General features: G+C 33.7%; 2 protein-coding genes across 3 annotated transcripts in view; one reads left to right on the top strand and one right to left on the bottom strand.

The window, feature by feature from the left end:
- The window catches only part of LOC115240063 (sodium- and chloride-dependent glycine transporter 1-like), a 23,970-nt gene extending 6,804 nt beyond the window's left edge, over nt 1-17,166 (bottom strand). Inside the window, exons 1-7 of one of the 2 annotated variants that reach the window (XM_029815031.1) lie at nt 16,203-17,166; nt 14,203-14,362; nt 8,115-8,393; nt 7,348-7,558; nt 7,013-7,206; nt 6,288-6,468; nt 2,886-3,123 (exon numbers count right to left, since the gene is read on the bottom strand). In XM_029815031.1, the coding sequence (XP_029670891.1) occupies nt 2,886-3,123; nt 6,288-6,468; nt 7,013-7,206; nt 7,348-7,558; nt 8,115-8,393; nt 14,203-14,362; nt 16,203-16,229 (1,290 nt within the window). In that variant the 5' untranslated portion in view covers nt 16,230-17,166. The remainder of the gene's footprint in view (nt 1-2,885; nt 3,124-6,287; nt 6,469-7,012; nt 7,207-7,347; nt 7,559-8,114; nt 8,394-14,202; nt 14,363-16,202) is intronic. The other variant, XM_029815032.1, reaches the window with a different exon arrangement.
- On the top strand, nt 10,662-13,629 carry LOC115240064 (abl interactor 2-like). The gene is made up of 4 exons (XM_029815033.1): nt 10,662-11,346; nt 11,784-12,110; nt 12,243-12,500; nt 12,657-13,629. The coding sequence occupies exons 1-4, from the start codon at nt 10,731-10,733 to the stop codon at nt 12,818-12,820; spliced, it is 1,365 nt and encodes a 454-aa protein (XP_029670893.1). The 5' UTR covers nt 10,662-10,730; the 3' UTR covers nt 12,821-13,629.
- Nucleotides 17,167-19,889: the final 2,723 nt, after the last annotated feature.

Genomic DNA, 19,889 nt, shown 5'->3' with positions numbered 1-19,889 from the left:
ACATATTTTGATATAAAAAATAAAATATCTCGTAAAATATTTAGTTTTCGATAATCTTACCGTAATGCTTTTATGTACAGAATAATGAGACAAATCAATTAGTAAAAAAAAATAATTGTTTTTAAGAAAAAGTATGTGATTATTTATAATGTATTTTTTTTAACAATTATTTGTTTTTTTTTTTTAAACTAATTGATTTGTCTCACTATTCTGTACATAAAAGTGTTACGGTAAGATTATCGAAAACATATTTTACGACGAGATATTTTATTTTTTATATCAAAATATGTCAGAATAAAATATAAAATAACTCAAAAAGTACTTAATGAAAAAATACTTTATTATAGTGATTTGGAAAGCTCTCGAGGTAAGCTACAAGAATATGTAATAAAAAATGGTTCTTAAAAACAATTATTTTTTTTTACTAATTGATTTGTCTCATTATTCTGTACATAAAAGTATTACGATAATCTAAAGATAATAAGATTATCTAAAACTAAATATTTTACGAGATATTTTATTTTTTATATCAAAATATGTCAGATTAAAATATAAAATAACTCAAAAAGTACTTAATGAAAAAATACTTTATTATAGTGTTTTGAAAAGATCTCGAGATAAGCTACAAGAATATGCAATAAAAAGTAGGCAATTCCATTTAAAAAATTGAAGGTGGCCTTGCTTTTTTATGGAAAAAAAATGTTTGGTCAATTTTTATTATTGCAATTTGTTGCCGGTTAGAAACTGATAAATTTCTGTTTATGACTTTTTTATGTCAGATTATTGTAAGTGCCTTAAAAATTGTGGCGACCGTTACAAGGACCACCCTGTATATATAGAAATAAAAATTAAGCCGAGCTCACTTTCAGTAGTATCAATCATCATTATAAGAAATGTACTTTCGATTGTATAATGTAAATACAAAAGATAGAAACGCGTGTTTGTGGTTTTTTACACGTTCGTTTTACGGAATTACAGATGACCCGTTAGAAAACGGAAAAGATTTCAATTGATAAAGGAAAGAAAAGAGAAGATGTGGGTTTCACTCCGAGACAGTAAACTATAATTTCTTCCATGATATACGAGCTTCTGAGTAGAACGACGAGAGTTCTGCGATGCAAAAGCAACACGAAACGATCGCCGCCTAGGCTAGTCGCTCGGAATGCGAAAGGTGCATCCCTCTCGCCCGCGGTATCGTTTGACAAATACGCCAGTCGTTTCTCAAGGCGTTTGAATAGTGCTTTCTTAGCACCAGGATGGTTCGTGAAATCTTCGTAAAATAACCTCGTCGATAAGTAACGGAGAAGCTATTATGGTGATCAATATTTCCTGAGAGCCTGTATTGCGTAACTTTTTAACGCCTGCATATTATAAATGGCAAAGTCTATTTGCATATCCATACAAAATATATGCTTAGAAAAATCGATTTATTGCGTGTCTAAAGAAATTAACACACAACACGCGATAAAAAAAGCGTTTTTATAGCTTTATCAAATTGTTCATCGTAGAATAAAATATTACGATATCTCATAGATGTGTGTTATAATAATATGTATGATATAATATGCGATAGTCAATCAAGTTAAAATAATTTGGTTTCGATTTACACAATTGTTAACTACAATGTTGTATTGATACAAAAGGATATCGTTACATCATTAAATTGGAAACACAAACATAACAAAAATCAGAAATATCGGATTAACATTCTATATCGCATAAAAGCTTGAAAATTGATACAATTCTACAATCTTTTAATCTATTATGATACAAATTCTTTAGTCCTTAGGCTTAAAATTATGCCTTTTTATATACAGGGTGTCCTAGACCACTCGTACACCCCTTTTCTTTCAAAAACCAAGCATTTTAGAGAAAAACGTTTTGAACAAAAATTGTATGGGTTTGAGGGGAACATATGATGGTGTCATTGGTTTGACCTTGGATGGCATCGTTAAGGTCAAGTCAAGGACACCTTTAATTTCTTAAAGATGACCTTAACGATGCCATCCAAGGTCAAACCAATGACACCATCTTATGTTCCCCTCAAAACCATACAATTTTTGTTCCAAACGTTTTTCTCTAAAATGCTTAGTTTTTGAAAGAAAAGGGGTGTACGGGTGGTCTAGGACACCCTGTATAAGAAACGTAATATAAATAGTAGAATATAAAATTTATATAAATTATTATGCGTTTTATTGCAAACCATAATGCTAACGGGATAAAACATATTTTATATATAATTTTTTATATGTAGTATTTTTTATACGTATTAACTTAAAATTGTAAAAAAAAAGGTACACACAATATATACAAATGCAAATATTTCTGTCTTGGCCGCAATTGAAACCTACTTTGGGTATTGATTGAGACAACATGAATATTATTCAAATTCCGGACTGTCGCGAGAAATTCGAATCGTATGATTACCTTACATATCGCACGTACTTTGCTTCGTTTATTATATACACAGTTAAATTATTTCGAATAACCAGAGAAGGCGAGAGTGTAGGTGTGTGTGCCGACCCATCTTGCGAATATACACGACTTGGAACACAAACGCAGTTAGCGCAGCAAAGTTTCTCGTTACGCGAAGGAAAATTGAAATTTACATCTCTCGCTCCCTGCCTCCCGTTTCCCTCCCGCGAGTCTCCGCTCGCTTCATCGCGCTAATAATTATTTTTCTCATCATCGTAAGTGACGAAGAGTGGAAGCGGGGTATCTCTTCCCGGTTTTCCTTGTGAAAATGGAAATAATATTTTCTTATATAGCTTCCTTAAACGTTCATGCGATAATATTTTTCGCCTCCGTTTATCGCCGCCGCAGCGTGCTCAGGATTCTCAGGATCGAATACCGCGATGTATGTGTAAAATTGCTCGCATGCTTACCTGGCTACCGAGGCCGAGTATGAAGAGCATGAAGAAGAATAGAATGGCCCAGAGATTCGGATACCTCATCTGTACCACTGCCTCTGGGTAAGCGATAAAAGCCAATCCCTCCGCGTCCTGAACCACCTTGTCGATCGGCATGTGCATCACCCGGGCCAAGAATCCGAGTACCGAGAATATTACGAAGCCAGCGAAAACGGAAGTGAGTAGATTCGTAAAGGTAACAAAAATAGCATCCCTGACAATAAGAAAGCCAAGAATCAAATTACCATGCACACGACAAGCATGTACGGGATGTTAATAAAATGCTTGGAAAAGCCTCAGGAATGAACTATATTAGAACAAAGGAAAGCTCGTATACAAACATCGTGTTGTTTTGAGAAAAGCGCTTTCATCTCTCTCCCTAAAATAAAAAAATAAAAGGTCCTCCTAACCCATTATTGTATCCAATCTTTTTCTGTTTCTCTGATCTCTAACAGAATCCTAAGGTTTTATCCCTTATTTTCTCTTACATCCTTCTATACACATATACATATATACAGGGTGAGTCATTTTAATCAACGCACGCAAATATCTCGTAAAGTAAACAAGATGGAAAAAAATGTTCTATACAAAAGTTGTATGGTTCAGAGGGGGACACATGATGAAAATATGGACTTGACCTTGAGTGACCTTTTCAAGGCCAAGTCAATGTGATCGATGTTTTCTTAAATGGAATCCCTCATTTTTTATTACATATTCTTGTAGCTTATCTTGAGAGCTTTTCAAAACACTATAATAAAGTATTTTTTCATTAAGAGAAGTTTTGTAGAAATAAATTTATTTATTTTATCTGTCAGCAATAACAGATGACAGATCAGTACGTGTGTAAATGTAGTTACGAGTCTGAGGGCGTAAATTCTACGCAATATTATTGGCAAACTTTGATCACTTATAACTCAAGAACTATTGCAGCCTCGATATTTTTGTATTAAAATTTTTTACTCCATTTTGCCTCTAGAATACGCTATTAAAATATTGTACGATGTTGTGAGACACCCTGTATATGTATATATACAGGGTGTTTCAGAGCGACTGTATCAGCAGTTTTTTGAGGAAACAACGCACTTTCGTGAAAAATGTTTCATGCAAAAGTTGTAGAGCTCTAAGTGGCGCATTATATAATAATATTAGTATGACCTTGAATAGCACCGTCAAGGTCACATAAAAATCACTTTGAATTTTTTAAATGGAACCCCCTATTTTTCATTACATATTCTTGTAGCTTACCTCGAGAGCTTTTCAAGACACCATAATGAAGTATTTTTTCATTAAGTACTTTTTGAATTATTTTATATTTTAATCTGACATATTTTGATACTTCCTCTTAATGGCAGATTCCTTAGAACATTTTAAGACAAAAATCCTAATACAAAAATGTCGGGGTTATAATAGTTTTTAAATGGGAAGCAATTATATTTTACGAATGGCAGAGCTGAGATTTTGCACGCTCAGGCACGGCGAAATAGTAGACACCTTCATGGTAACATTGATCGACCATTTTGACAGCTGAAGTTGAAACATGTTGCAAATTTTTACTTGGATCATTTTTGAGATGTCTTTAGTTCTTGCATACATTATACGAAAAAAATATATTAATGCAATGCGTAGAGAAGCGGGAAAACATAATGATAATGCTATTGTAAATTTATACGATAATCATAAAAAAGGCGCTCCATTCATAGAAGCACTTTTTTCACTTGTCATTTCGCCGTGCCTGAGCGCGCAAAATCTCAGTTTTGTCATTCGTAAAATACAATCGTTTCCCGTTTAAAAACTATTATAGCCTCGACATTTTTGTATTAGGATTTTTGTCTTGAAATGTTTTAAGGAATCTGCCATTAAGAGGAAGTACGGTAGTTTTAGGACACCCTGTATAATATACTATATGTTTATATCACACGCAATTAAAAAATAACTTGCATTGTTAGAAAATATTACATGCAGAAGACTTATATTTAAAATGCAGAAGACTATCTATATCTAAAAATTATTATTAGTCATATTTGTGTATGTACATCGCTTTTGAAAATCGAATTATGCAATATTTGGTTATTTAATTAATCATCTTTAATTTATTATTGTTATATTTGAGCTAGTTCTGAAATTATATCGGTTGGTTGTGATAAACAGCTGATTTATCTTTTCTTCACTGGAACGAGATGTCATCAAGTTTTGAGTTAAAACAAAATATCCAACAAACGTCATGTGTCGCGAAGATTAATAAACGTTTGCAGTGCTTAGTCAATGTAACTAATTAAATACGTCTTGCGATAAATTATTCGAGCGATTGAAATGTATGTATGTATGTATTTATAGAACAAATAGATACGATAAAGATTATTTTTTTGTTCCATTCTAGAGTTCGTTTCTATTATACAGGGTGTTCCCGGGTTAAATGGCCAAACTTGAAATATGAATTTAGGACTTTAAAACAAGAAAAAATTTTCCTCTAGAAGTATGCTCGCAAACGCTTCGTTCAAGAGATATTGACTTCTGAAGTTATGAACTATAGGAACGAATAATTTCGAAATGTCCTTTTTTATTTTTGTTTTGAAGATCAAAGGTCATTGACAGGCTTGTGTTCGCACTGTAAACAAAGCTCCACTTCTAAAGTTATGAAGTATAGGAACGAATACTTTCGAAATGTTTCTTTTTATTTTTGTGTTTAAGATCGAAGGCCATTGACAGGCTTGTGTTTGCACTGTAAACAAAGCTCCGTACATTCGTACCAAATAATTGTTAAAACGGAGGATAGTGCAAGCGTGCGAAGAAATGACAGATGTACAATGTCAATCAGCCACTCATTCTGTCATCGATAGGTGCAATGCTTGTCTCCGAGATGGAGGCCATCATTTTGAACAAAACATTTAATTATTAAATTTTGATTATTGTATAGCGATAAATAGAATAAATCTAGATTATTCCGAAATTATTTGTTCCTGTAGTTCATAACTTCAGAAGTCAATATCTTTTGAACGAAGCGTTTGCGAGCATACTTCCAGAGGAAAATTTTTTCTTGTTTTAAGGTCCTAAATTCATATTTCAAGTTTGGCCATTTAACCCGGGAACACCCTGTATATACAGGATGTCCCAAAATTAAACCGACAAACTTCAGGTGGTTATAAAGGACACCAAAACAAACCAATTTTGTCAATAAACTCGTGTCCGCAAATAAGCCCTTTTGGCATTAGAGAATCAAAGACTAACAAGGGAACCTCGCGAACTCGAAAACTCTTATTTTATTGGTAAAATTAGCTTACTTTGATGTCTTTTATAACCTGAAGTTTGTCGGTCTAATTCTGGGACATCCTGAATATATTGCAGATATAGGTAAAAAGTATCATTCTAATATAATCGCACCTGTGACAATTGTTGTTGAAGTTGCTGTAGCTCGCGAGGGTGACCAAAGATCCGCAGCCGATACCGAGCGAATAAAAGACTTGAGAGGCGGCATCCGCCCACATTTTGGCGTCTTTCAGCATCGAAAAGTTGGGCATGATGTACCACAGAACGCCTTCATCGGCGCCGTCTAACGTAACACCTGTGCGAATATCCTCCTCTCAGTCACGTTCGTGATAAAGTTATCCGATCTCTCACGCTAGGATGCTATTGTCGCGCGATCCGTATACAGAAGTTTTGCTGAACGAACGGATGCGAAAAAGCTTACGGAGAGAAGTGCTTAAAAAAGTTAAGTCGCGCGAAGATATCCTAGTCGATGACGATAGTGTAAAATCTGATTTATCTCGAATCATACGAGCAGGTAGTTCCAGTCAGCAATAAAACTTTGCAATTTTTTATTATATAATAAATAAAAAAACTATTTATTATAATTGTTATTTCCGTTTAAAATTTTTCTTTTACTATAATAAAGTATTTTTTCATTAAGTACTTTTTGAGTTATTTTATATTTTAATCTGACATATTTTGATAGAAAAAATAAAATATCTCGTAAAATATTTACATCATGTATATCATTATTATTAAAAAATAATTTGATTCATAAATACTAAAACGTTGGCCGTTAATGAATTAAATTCCAATAAACTTGTTACATTATAGAAAAGCTTTTTGTTTCTGTTTCTTACCTCGTATTAGCAGAGCTGTGAGGATAACATAAGGAAAAAGGGCAGTGAAGTAGACAACCTTGCCGATGCTCTGAATGCCGCGTACTAGACACAGGAAGCACACTGTCCAAGCTAAAGTGAGACATCCAAACAATTCCCATCGTATACCACCAAAGTTCTCCCATGTGGCACCGCGATAACCAAGAACGTAGTCTCTGAACACAATCGACAATTACACGCTTTGCAAGCGCGATCTTGAACAAATTTTGCCTCGTTCCTCAACGCTGAACAACGACGTAAGGCTCGTTCCCGATCCTCCCGACACGATGCAGCGCTGGTGACAACTTATATCGTACCTGAAATATTCTTCGGACGATAGTACCCGCTTGTAGATATCGCTGAAGGCTTTTGCTCCGCTGTTGTTGAAACAGTGAGTGGTATTGCCGCCGTTGAAGTAACCAAAATTCGAGCAGACCGCGTGGATGGCCACGCAGTTATTGTTGTAAAATATAGAGTTCGAGTTGGTGCTCTGCTGGCATGTTATATCTTCAAGGCCGCTATAACAATCTGTCAACGTTAATACTAGCGTTAGATGCATCATCCCAGAACGAACGGGCATAGCATGATGACTATCTCTCCTCTTTTCATCATCAATATAATATCTTCTTTAAAGATTTGCTACAATTATTTAATCAGGCTCTAAATTGCATAATGGTAGGTAATGTTAATTGTATTTATATTATATTATCTTATAATATAAAGCACATAAATTAATTAATAAAAAAAATTATAAATATTTTTTATCATATTATTTTACACGAAATATCTTACGTTTTTTCTCATATTATTATTATAAAGAGAAGATAAGTTTGTTTCAAATATTTAATAAATTTATGTACGCTAAAAGCAATGAATTTTTGTAATAATTTTAAGTAAACAATATAAATATCATCGAAAGTTATTACAATAACATTATTAATAATATTACAAAACTCACTCCCAAATGGATCGATTAATCATGAGTTAACTACACACCCGCTAAAGTTTAGTTAAATATTTGCTCGTTTAAATAAAACGATAAAAATCCAATCTCTCATCAGCGTACCAGTTTACTTTTACTTACCCTTAGTGTTAAAATCGTTATCGCAGTGCGCCCAGGCGAGTTTTGGAGAGAAAGAAGCAAAAGTATAGAATAAAATCCAAGCGACGATTATCATATAGTATATCAACACTAGGAAAATGACAACCAACGTGCAATAACCTAGACCATGAAATGCTGGTGCCATGCGGCTGAAAGCCTTTATGGGTCCTAGTCCAGTGTACTGACCCATACAAAGTTCCAGAAAGAATATAGGCAGACCCATTGTAAACAGCATGAGAATGAAAGGTATCAAAAAGACGCCTATAACAATATGCAATTTTAAATATAGCTTCTCCGAAATAATGTAAAAACAATTTTAACTAAAATAAAATGTTATTTTTTGAAAGAATTATCGATTCTTTACAATTTTAATAATTTCTTGTACTTTTATTGTTTTTCATAATATTGTTGCATCTCCGCAGATCGAATTGATATACATCGTGATACGTCACACTCATATTATCAGACGTTGCACTTGCGAGAAGGAAAGAACGATTTTTGTGAAAACAACACAATTGTTTAATAAACTTGAATATATAAGTACAATATTAAACAGGCAATAGATAGAAAATGCGTCCGTCGATAGTTTTCAGATTCAAGGTGACTGCTCTTGTTTACAATTGACGAGCTTGCCGTTCCGAAGACTCGAATCTCTTCTTCTTTTTACTTACATTTAGCTCAAGTAAATTACATAGACTTTGAATTGATCAGGCACAGCAAGATCATATTAATACGGAGGGATGAAACAATATATAAATATTATATGACAAATATAGAGCATTCATTTCTTAATGATTTATTTAATGGATTATATAATTCTTTACTGAGTAAATGGATTTTTTTGGATATAATTCATTAAGAAATAAATCATATATATATACATATATATATATATATAATTCATTTCTTAATGAATTATTTAGTGGACTATATAATTCCTTACTGAATAAATGGATTTTTTAACTTATTAACACAACTATATAAGAAAATTTTCATAGTTTATAATAATATTCTATTTTAAATCGAATTATTCTAATGTATTAATTAAATCATATTGTTTATCCTACATTTAACTGTTTAAAAATTTTTTTCGAGAATCGGATTTTTTTGTCACACACACGGAAGAAATAAGTTTACAGAGTGAGAAATAGAGAGAGAGAAAGAGAGAGAGAAAGAGAATTATTAAAAATTTAATAACTTATATTCAAAAAGTTCCAACAATTAATTAAAATATTTTCATCTTGAATGACTTGTAATTCTGGAAAAAGTGTCTTCAGATCTTTGTTTACGTGGCAACCACTTTTCTTATTTTTAAATCTGCAACGCAATTTCAAAGTTTGTGCATCAGCTTTTCAAAGTTTGTGCTAATAATTTTTCGACGCCTTATATAAGAACACAGATATTGCATCGCAGTGATGTACAGAGTATCTCAAGCTTTTAACGGCTAAACTGTGCTAACGTGTTTTATAAGCAAATAAAAACGAGAAAAAAATATACTATGTAAACATAAGATCATAAATGCTTTATTTGAACACATTCCAAGTAAATATGTTAGATATAAATATAATTGTGATATGTAATCAGAAGAAAGAAAATTTATAAGATAATAAATTCCTCTCATAAATCTCCTATCTTTTTTTTCAACGCTCGTGAGCGGGTAGAGCACAGTAATCTGAACAGAAAAGTCCTGTAACATTTTTTTATATAACGCGTAATAAAGAAATTATTATTGAGTAAAGTCTGGCCAATCAGCGCCAACCTTTAGCCGGGCGCACATCAGTCAGCCCCGCGCTGTGAAGTATGCGCCGCCGCATACTATCAGGCGGGCGGCTCACAGACGTGCGTCCGGCTAAAAATCGTCGCTAATTGACCAGATTTTATTCAATAATAACTTCTTTATTAAGCGTTATATAAAAAAATGTTACAGGACTTTTCTGTTCAGATTACTGTGCTCTACCCGCTCACGAGCGTTGAAAAAAAAGATAGGAGATTTATGAGAGGAATTTATTATCTTATAAATTTTCTTTCTTCTGATTATATATCACAATTATATTTATATCTAACATATTTACTTGGAATGTGTTCAAATAAAGCATTTATGATCTTATGTTTACATAGTATATTTTTTTCTCGTTTTTATTTGCTTATAAAACACGTTAGCACAGTTTAGCCGTTAAAAGCTTGAGATACTCTGTACATCACTGCGATGCAATATCTGTGTTCTTATATAAGGCGTCGAAAAATTATTAGCACAAACTTTGAAAAGCTGATGCACAAACTTTGAAATTGCGTTGCAGATTTAAAAATAAGAAAAGTGGTTGCCACGTAAACAAAGATCTGAAGACACTTTTTCCAGAATTACAAGTCATTCAAGATGAAAATATTTTAATTAATTGTTGGAACTTTTTGAATATAAGTTATTAAATTTTTAATAATTCTCTTTCTCTCTCTCTTTCTCTCTCTCTATTTCTCACTCTGTAAACTTATTTCTTCCGTGAATGTATATATATATATATATATATATTTCTTTTATATTATCTGCGAAAAGGGTCAGGTTCCTATTGCGTGTCATCAGGAGTTGGCAGTGATTCTGAAGTCATGGCTGAATTGGCGGCACTTCTGCGACATGAAATTCCTGAAGGAAGAAACAATCTGGCCGACAGCCATACAAATTTGGAGAGAGTGGCTGAATATTGCGAGGCAAACTATTTCCAAGCGGAAAATAAAAGAATTGCACTGGAGGAAACTAAAAATTATACCACGCAGTCTTTAGCCAGTGTTGCATATCAAATAAATACTCTGGCTTACAATTTTCTTCAACTGTTGGACTTGCAGACGTCTCAGCTTGCTGAAATGGAAAGTCAGATGAATCATATTGCTCAGACAGTCATGATCCATAAGGAAAAGGTTGCCAGGAGGGAAATCGGTGTCCTGACGGCCAACAAGATGACGACTCGTCAGTACAAAATTATTGCTCCTGCGAATCCTGAAAAACCAATTAAATATGTCAGAAAGAGCATTGATTACACAATCTTAGATGATATTGGACATGGTGTGCGTAGCTGCGGTACACCACGAAGCAAGCAGAGAGGTGGTAGTCAAGGCAGTGTTCAAAGTTTAGGTGCTGCTTCTACAGGTTCAGGCTTAGGTGCTGCTATGGTAGGACCTGCCCCTACTACTAAACCACCTACGCCACCTCAGACAGTGAGAACTGGTAAGAGTTATATATACATATACGTAATGTGTACAGAATGTTTGATACAATTTTACAATTTTTTCTACAAATAGAAAAATATGGATTTCTTGTCCTATTGTCATTTACAAGGATAATTTGCAATTGTACTATAAACTGTCAAACATTCTGTATGTACAGGGTGTCCCAGGAATGCTCTGGGACACCCTGCATAAGTGTTAGAGATTGAACGAGTGCTACACAAACTTGTAAAGGTGTACTTTTTCAGTTGCGGTTATAAAAAAATTAAAAATCATTTCGCTAAGGTATTTACTGCTTCTTTGCTTGCATGTGTGTCTCTTCTTTCTTTCGGCTTCTAAATGTTACACCATTCTACTTGTTATATCCAATGTGTTAAGTGTGTGCTGTATGAATCAAAGATATAAATATATCGAATAATATGAAAATTCTTTGTATAGGAACGTTGAGTAAAGGATCGCGCGAGTATAGGACCCCACCAGCTGTAGCTCCACCACAAGTACCTAGTCACTACGCGCCCAACTATCCGCTCGGCCATCCCAGGCGAGATCGTGGTCCAGGATACAGCACTTTACCATTGCATGCTCACAATACGTCCCATGCAAGCCACAATGCCAATCATAATGCGCACACTAATACCATCAATCAACATACTGTGCCACAAGTGGGAACGGTACATCCTCTACAGAGTCATCCGCAGACGCCACCGCCAGCACCGCCTAGTGTTACCGCGAGCTATGTGCAGGAGCAGCATAACAGTATGCCTCGTAAGTAACAAACAATATAGATATTACGATTAATATTAATAATATATAACATTGACGTATATACTATATATTATATAATTCTGTGATAACATATACTGCACTATTTAATATATTATGATTTCTTACCACCAGCTCCACCCTCGCCTTTGGTAGGACTAAGCGGCGACATGACAGAATACACTGGACATCATACTCTACCACACAGATTATCGCATCAGATTAGTCGTAGCAGCGGTGCGAATAGTCCGCCCTTGCCGCCGCCTCCACCACCGGAACAGGATGAACATCCACAATTCGGCAGACCGACTCCATCCTCTAGTGCTATAATGCCGATCGTGCCGGATGAGGAAGATTTGCCCGGATGGGTGCCAAAAAATTATATTGAGAAAGGTAGAGTCTCATCTTTTCTGCTTTCATTGTTATAAATAAAGTTATATTTATTAATATTACAATATCAAGAGAGAGCTATTTGGTACATATAAATCTAAAGAATGTAATAATAATATATATCAATAACACATATGATAAAAAATAACGTCATTGCAGTGGTGGCCATTTATGATTATTATGCGGACAAAGAGGATGAGTTAAGTTTTCAAGAGAGTTCTGTGATTTATGTGCTCAAGAAGAATGACGACGGATGGTGGGAGGGGGTGATGGACGGAATAACAGGATTATTTCCGGGCAATTATGTTGAACCATGCGTATAACTACATGCAATAATTGGATATATCAAAATAATTATTGGAAGACTGCAATTTTTAGACATTTATCATACATGTACATGTTATTCATCGCATTTATATTAATTATCAACATCGCGATAATGTAAACAAAAGTTATTCATCTCACGTTTCCTTTTAACAAATCAATCATTCCATTGATTTGCATTTATGAGTATACGGGAGACAATATTTTGAGGCTCATTGAAATGTTAAAAATATAATTTTTATTGTATTTTTTATACGCGTTATTTTATAATTTATTGACAAATGTACAAAAAGAATTCAAATTATTTAAGTATCAGTGCTCTATACAAGTGATATTGCACTTGCATCAATCAATAATCTGCATGCAATGCAGTAGTCGGTGCAAAGAGAGAGAGAAAAAGAGAAAATCCAAAGTAGCATAAACTTCCTTTATAGATTTTACGTCATTTCTACGGCTTATTCACGTCCTCTCGACTCTTGCCACGCCTATAGTCGTGCGAAATGCCAAGTACTAATTGATCATCACTATGTAATATGTAGGACAAAGAAGAAATGATGATAAAGTGTTTGATTGTCGACAAAAATAATTTAGTCAAGAGTTTCGAATCAAATACTAAGAAGTGAAATTTTTATATTAACGTAAAAAGATGTATTTTTCTGCATTTTTGGTATTTCTTCGCGGGAATAGATATTGAATTATATAGTAGTAGTATTATATTCTATTAATTATGTATCTCTCCCCCTTATATATGTGTATATATATATCTATGTATAAGAGATTGTATGTTGCAATAGAGATCTTTTACCTCTATGAGTGTATTTTGCATTTTCATTTGCAATATGATCACATATGCAATTGTTAAAAAAAAAAAACAAATTTCAGACGAGAGAGTTGCAGCATTCCATATAAAGGAATGTAAATAAATAACTGCATGTTTTTTTTCTTTATAGACTTTATTAACATAAAATTAGGATAGGGAAAAGATGAGATCTTTTTGAATTTTCAGTGTCGAATAATACGCATTGGTATAATGTGACTTTTTGTATGTTTCCTTATCACAAAATTATGGAAGTTCATATATAAATAACTTTCTACATACACATCATTGGTCAGTTCAAGTGTTCCACCTTCTTTCTTTTTTTCTTTTTTTTTCCTTTTTCTTCTTCTCTTCTTCTCGGAAGTACATATTTTCTATATACACTGTGAGACAGATACACAGATGGTTACATAATTAAAGATGCCCTAATTCAATGGTATCGGTCCTTTCTTTTTTTTTCCTTTTTCTTCTTCTCTTCTTCTCGGAAGTACATATTTTCTATATACACTGTGAGACAGATACACAGTTGCGAGCATGGTTACATGCGCGTATGTATGTACGTACCACCACCATTGCGATATATGAAGAGAGGGAAACGCCAAACATTGCCGATGCCAACGGCGTATCCGATGCAGGATAGAACAAATTCGATCTGGTTGGACCAACTACCTCGCTTCGGCTCATCTGAATGTTCCACCGAAGTGCCGCCAAGTCCGAGCGAAACCTGTCAATAACATACGGAAACTAATACATTATATTTGCATCCTATAGATATATACATTATCGCCAAGTCAACGAAGGAAAGATCTAATGACACGCTGCAACGCATGAACAACCGAAGAAAAATTAAGTGGGAAAACTAGCAGATAAGAGCCAAGCCACGGGTGTTAGTGCGCGAACTTATTATTGTTAAATTTTAGTAATAAACGTGTATTAAAAATGTAGCTGAAGAAAAGTACAAAAAGATGAAAATTGTGCAAATTAGAAATTTGCACATTGCTTCCTCATCATTTTATTCTGCTCACAAAGCTTCTCCTCAGAGCAAACAGGTTTTTCAATTTTAGTTTCCTCATAGAGGACGCTTTATGAGAAATAAAAAGATAAAGAAACAATGTGTAAGCTTCCAATGTTGACAAATTCCACCTAGAATATTACAAAATATTTTTTTTCCATATTTGAAAATTTACATTTAAAAAAAATTTAATATTAAAATCCAAAATTTCATAAAAAATAAACCCTTTCACCGATCCTCGCCAAATTCAATACCAAACATCTTTTAATGATACTCTATTCATTTAGAAAAATTTAGCCTGATATCTCAAAATTTGCGGAAGTTAGAGCTTGCACAGGCATTTTTTGAAAAATTAAAACTGTCTTAAAATCTAAAACACTGTATAAATTTTTATAAAAATGACAATGTATAAAAGTGTTGTACTATTGTACTTTACTTGTATACCAAATTGCAGCGCTGTAACTCAAACAGTTCTTGAGTTATAGACGTTTGAATTTTCGGTCAATCCGTACATATATACACACACATACATACAGACATTTTTTTTAAATGTGATTTTTCGACATTTTGGAAAATTCTGAACACACATTGATATAGAAAATAGGACAAAAAAATTTGTCACGAAAACAAAGTTTCTTCTATGAGGAAACAAAAAGAAAGAGAAAGAGAGAGAAAAAGAAAAAGAGGGAGACAAAGAAAAAGGAGGAGAAGGAGATGAGAGAGAAAACAGATCTCAACGAGAAAGAAATCTCAAGAGTCGAATCTTTTAGCATATTCACGTAACAAGATTAAAGGCACGTTCGAATCAGTCCAAAGTGATCTCTCAAAAGTTTGACAATGAACGTATTTAATCTGATCGTGAGATAATTACAAATAAGATTATATGATTAGCAAAGCATTGCGTATTAATTTTGAATTATATTATACATGCACCTCAAATAGGAAAAACAGAATAAAATACGGTTTAATATAAGCATATGAAGAGATTAAAATCATATTATTATATTTTCCATTGCTAATTCTCTCTATACCTCGTATTTTTTAAATATAAGAAAATGAGATATGTTGACACGCTCAGGCGCACTACACACACATACGATTTGATTGTCAGACCCAATAATATATATGAAGAAAATATTATAATAAAAATTACAATAAAAATTTGTAATTGTGGAAGATACTAATACATATCTCTTATAAGAGAAATTATAATTATATATTTTTAATCAATAATAATATATACGCGTTTTATATTTAAAAAAAGACTATTTTGTTCAAATATTTTGATGCACATAACAAATGCGTAATCGTTAAATTTACAACTTTTACAAATAATTTATAAATAATTTTATAGATAATTTAAAAATAAAATAATAGAGAATGAAGTTTTTATAAGCGATTAGCATGCGCAGAGAGGTATTTATGCAAACAGGTATGATAAGATGCACGTTTACGCTTCTCTCTTTTGAATTGCAAGATCGTATAATAATTAATCCCAATACATTATTGATTATATATATGACACGTTTATTGTATTCTCAAAAAGACCAACCTGGGATGTTTTCTTAGATTCCGTCATAATAATTGTGGTAAAATCCGTCTTGAATCGTGCGTTGCCACTACGATTCACCTTCGAGACTCCGCTGATGACTGTCTGGGCGTCAACGCGATCAGGTGACAATTAATAATATATATAAAGCAGGGTCCACATTATCGAGCCGAACCTCGAATCGAATATTGTCGCGAGGCGATCACGTGTCCACATTGTTGAATCGAATTTCGAGTCGGACATTGGCGGGAACTATCACGTGAACAATCGCATGTTCGTTCCATGGGGGTCGCAAGCATTTTGATGACATGCAATTCAATTCGCAGCTCGCTTTCACTAGTTGGTATTTTGTCATCGCATCAAAGAATTTTTTTGTATGATTAAGTTATTCGCTTTATGGGATGATAACCGAGCCTCGAGTTACAACGGTGGCAAATGACGGATAACGTATGAAACATATGGACAGTTGTCCATCAATCGCAGGATTCGTTTCAATCCATGTGCATTCATATGCACAAATTAATCTATGCGATTAGTTTTTAATTAGTAATAACAAGAGGGAGAATAATCTGTGATAAAAAGAATTTGCAATTAATTATGAGTGTGCTTATGAAAATAAGAGACTATTACTATCGGGTGCTAAAAATCCCCAGCATTACAATAAATTAAAAAGAAACGATGCTTGGTAAGAAATTAATAATGAACTATAGTGTTATATGTAAAAAAAAAAAGATGACATTATTTATGCCGCATCCTTGGAAAACAAAAAGCTAAAATTGAAAAAAGTACAAGAACAACTGAGCTGCGAAACTGAACTTCGAGCCGATGTTTGTTTTAAACGCACGTTTTAAAAATTTTAACTCTCTTTTGTATTGTGACGGAGCTTGATTAGAGGGTTGACTAAACATTCGGCTCGAGGTTCGGTACGAGACTCGGCTTAAAATTCTGCTCGGTAATGTGGATTCTCCTTAACGGTAGAAGATAATTTGAACGAGTGATTATATCGAAAGATTATTTTGATAGAAGATATAGATCCACTTGATTGGCCTTCGCGAATAAATAAGTTCGATCGTGTATCAATTGCTCTGTGCAAACACGAACTTTTCATTGAAATTCGTGTTATGAAGTGTACGCAAATATTCATGGAAAATCCGATATATATCTGCCGGCAATAATACCGGCAGATTTGCAGATAACAAGAGCGATTCTACGAATGACAATTTAACTTGAACATTTTCGCGAAATTGAAAAATCGAGCGTACATACTCGTACATACTCCTATAACAATCCTTTATTATTATCAAATTACATGTTACCGATTGAAAAGTTTTAGAAAGCTTAGAAGAAAAGAGAAAGTATTGATGTGAAAGTGCGATTTGAGATTTATGTCCGTTCTTTTTTGTCGACTCTATCTAATCTGTCCACATGTCAATATATGATAACTTTAAATAGTTATGGAAAATTAATGTATATTCTTGCTAAGCTCTCGTTAAATTCATAATGCAAAGCTTTGAAATTGTTCGTTTAATATTACCGTCTTATCAGATGTAAGATCATCAATCTTTCGTAAATGTCCAAAGTAAGAGAATCCCGCAGCAACGTTATCTAGAGATAAGTCTGCAGGAAATCTGCGAGTCTCTTCTTTTTCTCTAACTACATTTTCTATTCTCTTTCTTTTTTTATCCTGTAATCTACAGATATAAAGTAATTTTATCATTACTATCTATCGCAAATTTTTTGATTGATTTGAAATAACTTTTTTCCGACTATAAAAAGTCATACATAATATAAAGAATTATAGTAGACCAAAATATTATTTTTTTATTTTGTAAAAATTATTTTCGAACTTCATCATTTTTGCAATAACTAAAAAAAAACTTGTAAAAAGAGATTCAATATTACATTAGGTGTGTTACATTGTAATGTAACAAATGTAAGATATGCATATATCTTTGGTTACTATTGATTTTCCAGTTTATACATTGCGGACTACGATAAAATTCAGAAATGAAAGGAAGGAGCTGCGATAAAAAGAAAAAACGAACGTGCTACTTTATCGCGGAAATGTTGACAACGGGGAAAAAAACTGTTTTATTCGAAAGATCTGGGAAAGAAATGATCTTGCTACCGTCCGATCGTGTATGCAGGAGCATCGTGATAAAGGGAGAACGATTCTCGAATGGGAAAGGCGAGCAAATCTGCTCCCACCGAGTGCCGGGATAAAAGAAACGATTTGCAAACTTGCTTTCGGAGTGACACATACGGAGCTCCGCGATTCCGATTGGAAGGCAAACGCAAGCACGAAGTTATCGTTTATAAAGATCCTATCCGACATACAGAAAGAGAGAGAGAGAGAGAGAGAGAGAGTGAGAGGGGGGGGGGGGGGACAAACTTTATGAATTATGGAACTATTCCAAGTCGGAAAAATAATAGGTGTCGCATCATTTCGATTCTATCGATCCGCATGTCAACTGAGAACGTTTCTAATCTGAATCCTATTTCAGAAGAGAAAAAGAGATTTGTGTAATAACGGATATATAAAAAATTTAGAACAAAAGAGACTTGAATTTTTGAAAACAAAAACTTGACGGAATTTCTGGAGTTAGACCGGTCAGTGGAATTCATAGCGAAGTTTGTCAAACGAGCGAAGTTCATAACTTTATTTACAATGGAAATAGTCGAAAATGGAGAGTGACGTGATGTAGTACGTATACGTACGTATGTATGTACGCAGCGTTTCATCGCATCGGGATGCGCGTTATTGCGAGGTAATTTCTCCAACTTGGTCAATTTAACAGTTTATCTCTCTTTGGTCGCTTTATTGCGTTCGCCCGGCACGTTAATGCAAACACTTTTTTTTCGAACGCCTGCCCTATCTGCTTTCATTTTGACCACCACTCTCCCTCTTTCCCACTCTCTCCCGCATGCTTTTTCCCGCGAACTATGCTGAATAGATGCGATCGATATTACCAATGGGCCGACTGCTAAATCGTAGCGTGTGTATCCGGTTGTTCGAAGTCGTGGCACTAACATTACGGATGAAATAAACAAAAGCGTCCAGGCCGGAAAGAGCACTATCGGTAAACTTGCTAGGCTTGCGTCAGGGTCAATATAGTCACATCCTCTCCTGCAAAAGTATCTATAGCTGTATGTACGCGTGTTTGTTTATATTTGTCTGTATTTATACATGCGCATCGTTTTGAGCTTCCAGATTTGAGCGTTGGGCTTGTTTGATTATATCGTGTGTACAAATCCTGTGCATTTCCTCCAATTTATGGTACATCTATGACATAATATATCTAATACATTGCTATTGGACCGTTTCACGGTACGGTGGATCAGACAGTTTTATGAAAATCATTGTAAAGTTGGCATTAAAATGATTAAGATGTGTTTTTTGTTTTATACAGATTTTAAAGATTTATTCCCCTATACAGGATGTTCCAAAATTAGACCGACAAATTTCAGGTGGTTGTAAAAGACATCAAAACAAGCCAATTTTGCCCATAAACTCGTGTCCTCAAATGAGCCATTTTGGCACTAGAGAATCAAAGACTAACAAGGGCAAAAATGTTAAAAAAAATTATTTTTTCAAGATTTTATTAATGTGGTTAAATAGGGGTGTTTTTACCATGAAACTTTTGTATAAAACATTTTTTGATATCTCGAATTATTTTCGAAATGTATCGA

This window comes from Formica exsecta, unplaced genomic scaffold (assembly GCF_003651465.1).
Source record: "Formica exsecta isolate Colony F162 unplaced genomic scaffold, ASM365146v1 scaffold400, whole genome shotgun sequence".
Taxonomy (NCBI): domain Eukaryota; kingdom Metazoa; phylum Arthropoda; class Insecta; order Hymenoptera; family Formicidae; genus Formica; species Formica exsecta.
This window is presented reverse-complemented; position numbering and strand designations above follow the sequence as displayed.

Coding starts and splice junctions, on each gene's coding strand:
- LOC115240064 (XM_029815033.1), top strand. CDS start 10,731: ATGGCTGAATTGGCGGCACTTCTGCGACATGAAATTCCTGAAGGAAGA. Junction 12,111..12,242: donor GCAGCATAACAGTATGCCTC/GTAAGTAACAAA, acceptor TCTTACCACCAG/CTCCACCCTCGCCTTTGGTA. Junction 12,501..12,656: donor AAAAAATTATATTGAGAAAG/GTAGAGTCTCAT, acceptor ACGTCATTGCAG/TGGTGGCCATTTATGATTAT.